At 40.9% G+C, this 9,689-nt stretch overlaps 1 protein-coding gene across 1 annotated transcript; it reads left to right on the forward strand.

Annotated features, from left to right (window-relative positions):
• Nucleotides 1-3,958: 3,958 nt before the first annotated feature.
• LOC124152486 (protein-S-isoprenylcysteine O-methyltransferase-like) lies at nucleotides 3,959-8,793 on the forward strand. Its single transcript, XM_046525429.2, has 4 exons — nucleotides 3,959-4,170; nucleotides 4,714-4,972; nucleotides 5,982-6,199; nucleotides 6,866-8,793. Exons 1-4 carry the CDS (start codon nucleotides 3,967-3,969, stop codon nucleotides 7,046-7,048), a joined length of 864 nt encoding a protein of 287 aa, XP_046381385.2. The 5' UTR covers nucleotides 3,959-3,966; the 3' UTR covers nucleotides 7,049-8,793.
• Nucleotides 8,794-9,689: the final 896 nt, after the last annotated feature.

Here is a 9,689-nt window from a genome sequence, read left to right on the forward strand (position 1 = left end):
TTACGTAATGCGCTTTTACAACACCACTAGACAGGAGCCAAGTATCGCTAACTTCGGCGCACCACTTGTGTCCATGAGATTCAATGTTTGGAGCCTGTGAGGAAATTACTTGCTGACCGCTAAAACAATGACCGACCTATTCTTTTGTAGGATAAGCAGTCAAGAAGGATACCCATTCTACTTATGTCTCTACTTATGCATTTCAACTCACCTATTCAATAGGGTATTCGTCTATTTTTTTTTCATATAGTTTACACATTCAAAATTCCTCGACCAGAGTTCTACAGTTGTAAAATAAAGTTTGCGGTGACACTAATCACAGGACCATGTAACTAATATGTAACTAATAATAATAACAAACAAACTCGCAGGCGAGGCCTCGTCTATGAGTTTGTTTGTTAGTACTACTAGTTATTGAGTAACTAATTGAGTCCATGAACCCCTACCACCAAATTAAATTGTGATTAGGCTCAATAAGCCACTAAAAATATCCAGTATATTTGGTTTAAATCATTTAAACACTGTAGATATTCCGGGTTAGAATTGCTACCCAGCAACCGATATGCTGGTCGTAAGAAACAACTAAATATATAGTTGATTGCTTGTCATCGTAGGTCCCCACGACATGGATCATTCTCACAATTTCGACAATTTCATTGAAATAAGAACTTAGTATTCTGTAGCAATACTATGCACTAAGATCTCATTTGAATGAGACTGGAATTTCGATCTCTGGATTGTCCAGGCCGTCGCCGCATAGCCGGACTGGTATTATTAGTGTGTGTGGCGTTAAACAACAAACGAACAAACAAATAAAGTCATACAAATAAAATTGACTGAGAACGGAATTTGTTATTTTTGACCCCTCCCTTTTAGAAAATGCTGGTTGCTGGTATATCGATCTAGCAATTTGTGTGGTTATAATTTTTTTAACTTTTTTTTCTAATCTATAAACTACTTGGGCCAGTGATGGAAACAGACGATAGCAGAATCGCAGACTCCGAAGTCGACACCAGAAGGAGATATCGCTAAAAGTGAACGCTATCTAGAGTGTGCTCTAGCGGTTTGGTCTACATCCCGACCTGCACTATTTTCCACATGTTTTATCACACGTACACATTGATAGTTATTGACACAAGGTGTAAATCAGTACTGACCTCATTGTCGAGCCAGAGACCATATAGGTGTTGGTGTCTCTGGTCGTGTGTGATAAATACATTTATTACCTACGGGTGCAAACATATGTGCCATATCACGTCACGAGACAACAGTGTATTGTTTCCGTCATCCGGACGGCATTGTTGACGTCATTCGAATCTTATTGTGACCTCACATTAGAAACGGCGTCATGTTGCGACTTGCTGTCCTTATAGGTAAACACTACGGGTGCGTTGCAAAGCGCCAATCGCTTGCAAGCGATGAACAGCGATTCGCCTTACAACAGTGCGCTAACTTTCAGCCGCTTGCAAGCGAAACAATCGCTGGCTGAGGTCGCTTCGTTCTCAAACCAAAATGACGGCTTACTTTGAGAGCGGAACAAGAAATTCTTGACTTGATCAACGAGGAAATGAGCAAAGGCAGCCAACACCCCATCATCCTCAGCCTGCTCTACATCTTCAAAGTACATGTAGTCATAAATTCCATCAGCTCGTCATTGAGCCTCTTCTATTACGTTCTTCATTACGTCAAGGCAACCAAGCGCTAGTTGCGCCGCCATTTTGGAAGAGTTCGCAAGCGCTTCGAACTGTAGCAGGATGAGCGATTAATTTGCTTTCTCTTAGCGGTTCGTGGCTTGCAACGCGCCCGTAAAATTCGTCTCTGTATGTAGACATCTTCTTCGGTAATAAATAGAACATTATATTCGTGTTCATGTCATACTATCTTGGTGACACTCGCGTCGTAAACAAACTATGACATGAACACTCATATAATATCCTTGTAGATCGCTTGTGGAGTTTCTCCGTATGGAGAGTTTTGTTCTGCAATATACCAGCTTTATGACGGCGGTCTGTAATGATCGAGTCTGGACCAGACAATCCAGTGAATGACATCATGAGCATCGATCCACGCAATTTGTATATAGGGTGACATGCATCAACCAAGTCAGCGAGCCTGACTACCCGATCCTCTTACGACAAGCATAGTCGCCTTTAACGGCAAGCATGGGTTGCTGAAAACCTATTGTGGGGAAGTGTAGTGGGAATATGTGCATAAACCCATGACATGAACACATGACAACACTAATGTGCAATTTAGCGGTTCTCAAAGCAGTTGACGTCAAATTGTTATGTAATTGCAGAGAGTCTGTACAACACATATATTGACATCCAACAAGAATAATATAATAATAACAACAGAACAATATATACGATAATAATATGTAGGTGTGAGTGAGTGAGTTGGGTTTAACGCCACTTTTAACAGTATTCCAGTTACACCACGGCGTGTCAGCTTAATGTGGGAGGAAAGCCCGAAGTGATGTAGGTCTCAGACGTTTACCACTTCGGTGAAACCCACGAGCACGGGTATGGTGCTGACAAACCTAGAAACATAATCGGGGTGAACTGGGATTCACAATCATAGGTCTCTGGCGTGCCCAAGGGATGCATCTGGGCGCCTTAGACGACTGGGCCACCCGTGCCCCCTGCATTTAGGGTGCATCTATTTGATTTGTTTGGGGTGGGTACGGAATTGTTTTAGAAAAATTATTTTGCCCAGTTATATCCAACAAACAATATATTTACTGAGCACTATCAAACAATCTATTCATTTTCACCATGAACATAATGTTTTTAAAGTTTGGATATTTTTCAGAAACCAAACTATTGACATTTTTCACCACTGCCAAGGTCATCAAGCAAGGAAAATGTCGATCTATGTAATGTTATCAATTAAGGGAGCCTTGCTGGGTAGATCAGATGTTCAGCTTGAACCATCAATATATAGAATTAAACGTCCAGAGATATAAAAGCTTGTTGAATATCAGAGGAAGTTATCACTCCGTCAAGGTCACTCAAACTACGGCGCTCTGATTGGCTGAATTGCACATACTTTCAGGTTTGATTGACGTTTTTTAAGATCATTGTAAATGTAGATTTAAAAAAACCCAGCATTGTTGACGTAATTTGAGGCTAACGCCTAGGCTCTGTAATATATGATTTTGATGGAAACAAATAACTCCATTTTAATTGAAAAGGAGCCCCGGTAAGATGGGAGATACAGAACCTGCGGAAATCTAGACTTGCTTCATTTAGGGCTATATATTTACAGAAAGGGCGTGGCAGAATGGAAGATAATGGTTCATAGACTGTGAGACAGATTAAGTAATTTGTAATGACGTCACAATAGTAGTAACGGCGCAGATTTTCTACTCCATTAAATAAAGTTTGGATAAATGGAGATTATAACACTAATATGTTTTAGTACCTTATATATCACAACATGTTACGAATAAAAAGTCTATTATGCGAGTATATCATACATATTCCTAATATGTTCTGTATTGACTAAGGGGCGGTCGGGTAGCCTAGTGGTTAAAGCGTTCGCTCGTCACGCCGAAGACCCGGGTTCGATTCGCGACATGGGTACAATGTGTGAAGCCCATTTCTGGTGTCAGACTTGGTTGATGGCTTGTCGGCGTGTCCCGACCGCACGCGCGCATACAGTCTCTATACGGACTCTCGTTATAACAATTAATTTGGTATTTCAGATACCTTTTACAGATAGATATATCTTATACAGATATAACTGCCCGCCTATATGTTATGTTGTGATACTACGGTCAATTTTGAAGAGTATCGTGCCCTGGCTACTGGAACGTGGACAGGATCATAATTTTGTTTTACAGTTAAATACAGCAAAACGGTTACGCTTCGCCATTTCGCATGAAGTCGGGCACCAAGTTCAGGCGCGCTCTACATTTTAACCAATCACATGTGAAGGGATTTTTAGTGCGGGATAGTTAAAATGGCAGCGTCCAGAGATAGCCGAACGAGCTTGAAATGTTTTTGTTTAGGAAGTGGCGTGTGTCTCCTGCCTGTATTTACATACTTCAGTTTTCTGATAGAGAGTTTGTGGGACGATCACCATGTTTACATAATAGGATCTTATGTCATCGCCTGTAATGCTGTCATTGCTGGGTTATATATCCAAAATAAGGACATGTACAAAGTAAGTCTCGGCTTCGTACGCATGAACAGTGTTTGCATAGCGACGTGTCACCTATGCCAACGGGAATGAAAACCTCGAGTAATTGTTTTGTTAATGAGTATTTTGTCATGCTTGAACTGATCGCTGATTATTTAATAAATCAATTCATACGATTTTGGCATACCTTTCTTTATGTTATGAAGTTGTGGCTTTGATCGAATATAGAGTGATTATTGATTACAGTGTCTTTAACTAGTCCTATAGTCCTTGCCAAACTACCCAATAGTAAAGGTATCATTAGGTCTTGAAGAAATTATATTAAAGGTTTTGCTACATGTTATATTTATGAGGACAAGGGGATTTAAATGTTAGTTACTACCGCTGACGCATAAGACTTTCGCCCGTACCCCCCCCCCCCCCCCAATAAAATATATATAGTTGGAAGAAACACGGTATATGTATATATAACTTTTGGAGGGGGGATACAAGTGAAAGTCTTTTTGTAGTGTGTTTTATTGTTTTCAGAAACACCTTCATTCAGCGTTTATTCCTTAATATTTTCAGAATGGTGTGCGTGCAGGTTTCTTGGGAGTATGTTTTGGAACTGGACTGCTGATTAGCATGTCTGACACATCATGGGTTCACTTCGGCTGGTACATCACAGCTCTTGCCTTCTTCCACTGGTCCGAGTACTACACAACTGCAGTCACCAACCCTAAAGCCTTGTCCTTGGAGTCCTATCTTCTTGATCACAGTCGGGAATACAAGCTGGCGGCACTAGCCAGCTGGACAGAGTTCACCATCGAATGGTTTATTTTTCCTAGTAAGAGTTGTACATCTAATTACTTCTCTGGTCGACTAACGGGATCGGGTGGTCAGACTCGCTGACGTGGTTGATGCATGTCATTGACAACCAATTGTGTGGATTGATGCTCATGATGGCAATCACTGGATTGTCTGGTCCAGACTTGATTATTTACAGACTGCCGTCATATAGCTGGAATATTGCTGAGTGCGGCGTTAAACAACAAACAAACTTCTGTGGTATCCCCGTGTAGATCCGGGTTAGAATTGGTCTTCAGCAACCCATGTTTGTCGTAAGAGACGACTAACAGGACCGAATGATCAGGCTTGTTGACTTGGTGTGTGATGTGGGGGTGACTATTGGTCTGGAAATCACTATTGCGATAACTATTGATATTGCAAGCAACTATTGCGATAAATATCGATAGTTTTCAGTGTATCATTTCAGATGGATTTTAGAGTTGAATTAAACCTTGGAACTAAAGTTTCCTTTGAATGTGATAACCATAACAACAAATGAAAAGTAAAGTTTGAGATATGACGGATTTGTTTTTTCTTTACCCTAATAATTTAAGAAAAAGAAACTTCCACATTACCATGTGTAAATTACTGCCACTCATGATCAAAAGAAAAACAAAATTTAACAGCATTGCATGTATTTCATTAAAATCGTAAATACAATCGAAACTATTGATATTACTAACTGAAATCGATACTATTGATCGGAAACTGATTTAACAATCGATTTATTGACTTTAAGTGCTTACCAATAGCAATATATAGATATTTCGATTTATCGTGACACCACTAGTGTGATGCATGTCATCTTATGCCAATTGCATAGATCGATGCTCATGATGTCAATCAAAGGATTGTCTTGTCCAGATTTGAGATTGGCTCAGAGACCCACACATCCTGTTGTTGAGTACCTGGCATATCTGTCAGGGCCCAAGTAAGGCATTTGTTTGTGTTTTCATGATTGTAGCCCAGCAGCCTTAATTTAACCCTTACATCTTTTGTGAAATCAGGTCTGAAGGAGATTCGATTTCTGAGCCTCATCGGAGTCATGCTTGTGATTGGTGGGGAGTTTTTGCGGAAAGTGAGTATGGTGACAGCCAACACAAACTTCAACCACTATGTGCAGCATACGAAACAAGCCGGTCACTTACTGGTCACTCATGGAGTTTACAGGTTCTTCAGACATCCTGCCTATGTCGGCTGGTTCTACTGGAGTATAGGGACCCAGGTCAGTAGGAGTATCCCCCTTCATGTTAATGAGTGAGTGAGTGAGTAAAAAGTCAATTGCTCAAAAAGTTATCTGGAGCTCTGTTAATATTAGACAACATTACTCTGACAAGCAGGCTTGCTACCTGTTTGGTTCCCTGCAACCCGGATAACCCTGACAACATCACCAAAGCTTAAAAAAAACATTAGGGCAGTGAGGTAGCCTTGTGGGTAAAGTGTTTGCTCACCAAAAGCTTTGGTTTGATTCCCGACATGGGTTCAGTGTGTGATAAAGCTGGAATATTGCTAAAAGCGGCATAAAACTCAACTCACTAACTCAAAACACATTTCCCATGTTAAGCCTACATCATCACTGGCTATGCCTTTCGTTACGACTATCAGGAGGTCAGGCTTGCCGACTTGGTTGATGAATGTCATCATATCCAAATTGTGTAATCAATGCTAATGATACTAATCACTGGATTGTCTGGTCCAGTTTCGATTATTTACTGACCGCTGTCATATAGCAGTAATTTTGGTCCGTGCAATGTTAAACACATGTTAAACAACAAACAAATTTACGTTACGAAATATTTGTCAATTTAGAACTGGAAGTTAAGTGTTTATTATTTGCTTTTGCCAATGAAATAACAAACTTGATGGTGAACATGGATGTTGCACCTTGCAGCTGGTACTGTGCAACCCGGTCTGCCTCGCTGGCTACACTGCTGTGTCCTGGAGGTTCTTTAAGGAGAGGATCTTCGAAGAGGAACTGTACCTGCTGAACTTCTTTGGTGAAGAGTATATTGACTACCAGAGGAAAGTCGGCACAGGCTTGCCGTTTATCAAGGGATTCCGTGCTGAGGTTTGATGTAAACACATGCAGGATTTGTGTAGTTACTGCAGTATGTGATAGACAATCTTTCAACACTATGCACAGGAATGTTTTTTTGACTGTTGGTGAATTTGTCAAAGGAGAAATCCATGGTGTTGCCGGTTTGAAATTTACAGTTAAATTTGAAGTTTTTTTGTTATTTGTCAGTATTTGATAGGCAGTCTGTGCCAAAACGTTTTAATGTACTACTACTAGCCAAGACTTGGCATTATTTATAGATTTTAGTGTTAGTACATGGTAGTTGTTTCAGCTGAATTCTCCATGTTTACTTGACAGAAAGAAATATTTATTAGACTGAAGATTAGTGGTTACAGTCTCAGGCTGGATAGATGATAAGAGATATTTCATATGTACAGTTGTCAACACAAAATGCATTGTTTCAGCGTTAGAAATTGGCACTAGTCCTGTGGTCCTTGCCAAACTGCCCAAAAGTTAAGGTATCATAAGGACTAGTAGACATTTGCCATTTTAAGGGTTTTGCTATAGTATATGGTATCATTACAAGGACTAGTGGATCAAACCTGTTAGTTTCTACCGCTGATGTTAGTAGAATCTCGTGAAGTCAAGGTCCCATTCCATCATGATAGCATCCAAGAACCACGTAGATCTTGTCCATAGTTTACATGTGCTGGACAAAGGTCACAAGAGGATACTGATGGGTCAGTACTTGGTGTTGTCCTGTTGATATGGTTGGAGTATGCCAGATACTCATTGTCAGTACTTTACAGCTTTGTATACACCACATTTCTCCGTCACCCATGAATACATAGGGATGATATGACGTGTAGTACTGACTAGTCAAGCAATGGAATGAGGCCATGTCATTTTCCCGAGGCAAGGAAGTTAACTGACTATGAAATTCCAGTTTTCACCCTCGCTGAACTAGGGTGGTATTTGTGGGCACGATTGTCATGATTGTAGCGCCACCAGTGGTTATTACGAGCTATGTCCCTTCTGTCAAGACGATTTAATTGATAGTCAAAATCTATATTGTGATAAAACGGGTCTTAATTAGCGAAATGCATCAAATCATGTGAGCACCTTAATTATAAACATGGAACAGATTTGGAAAAACCTTTTGACACAGAGTTGGCGGTAAAAACCCTGCAATTGACTGAAATCTTCACGGCAGATTATAACAAGATGTTGATTTCGTCACGCAAATTTGATATGCATAGACTCCTAAGTCCAGCCAAAATATAACTCCATAATTCCAGCCTAGTTCGGCAAGGGTGGAAATTGTACTTTCATGTTCAGTTAACTCTGTTGTCTTGGGAAGATGGAGGCTCCGTATAATCTCAACTTTGTGCATCAATGTTGAGTTTTGTATGAAACCTACCGTTGTCTGATAATGAAGCAATGTGGAGAATAGATGCTTGCAACACTGTAGCACACCCTGCACAAGAAATATTGCTTTTATGTGATCTGAGCACTCATTAGCTTGAGCGCTCCTTCATCTCCCTCACTGGAACTAGCCAATCTTGATTTGTTGGTTCAGTATACTCGACTACGCTGCATAATGAACATGTGTATTGATGGGCATTTCAGGCGTATAGTCTTCACAAACCTATGATGTATTGATAGTGGCCTGATGCTGTACATTCAGCCCAGCTCAATCCACTGGGACCGCCTCCGTGGTCTTGTGGTAGAGCGTCCGCCCGGAGAGCGGAAGGTCCAGGGTTCGATCCCGGGCCGCGTCATACAAAAAGACGTTAAAAGATTGTACTTGTTGTTACCCTGTCTGGCGCTCGGCATTAAGGGGCTAAAACAAGGACTGGTCGGCTCGGAGTCAGTATACTGTGTCTGAGTGGGGTATTCATGTTAAACTGCGGCATGGTATCTCAGTGAGCTAGCACTATAAATCGGCATCAGTCCGGACTAGTACAAGCAGCCACACACACACATACACGTGCATGCACGTCGCTATATAAGTGCAATAATCTTGGACGCGACGTTAAACCCAATTTCACCTCACCTCACCTCAATCCACTGGACATGGTGATGGTTGGACCATGTGGGAAACACCCTGACTGACCACTTCATTATAGGTTAATATCAGAATTTCATCCCAGCCCACCACACATCCTAATTATTCTTGTCTATGCTTGTCATTAGTGGAAACTTAATGGATGGGGTGGTAAAGCTCAGTGACATGGTTGATAGTGTGTCATTGTATCCCGATAGCGTGGATCTTTGTTCACATTTGTAATCACCATGATCACTGGATTATCTGGTCCAGATTTGATTATTTCCAGACCGCTGTCATTTAGCTGGAATATTGCTGGCTGCAGCTTTCAACCACAAACAAACAGTCGGGTAATATCTCGGTGGAAATGAAAGAAGCTTGGTGTGTTTCTTTGAGGGAAAAGTTATGAAGTTATCACCCTTCTTTACGAGTGAAATTTATCAAAAATTATGTTGGCTCAACTTTAAGACAAGTTACTGATCAACTTGATATTTTTACTCTTCATTTACACCAGATTTTATTCTCCCTTTGTAAGACGCCTCCGTGGACTAGTAGTAGATCGTCCGCCCGGAGAGTGGAAGGTTCGGGGTTCTATCCCCGGCTATGTCATACCAAAATATGTTAAAAGATGGTACTTGTTCTTACCCTGTC

Source organism: Haliotis rufescens, unplaced genomic scaffold (assembly GCF_023055435.1).
Source record: "Haliotis rufescens isolate VD_foot unplaced genomic scaffold, xgHalRufe1.0.p SCAF_13, whole genome shotgun sequence".
NCBI lineage: Eukaryota > Metazoa > Mollusca > Gastropoda > Lepetellida > Haliotidae > Haliotis > Haliotis rufescens.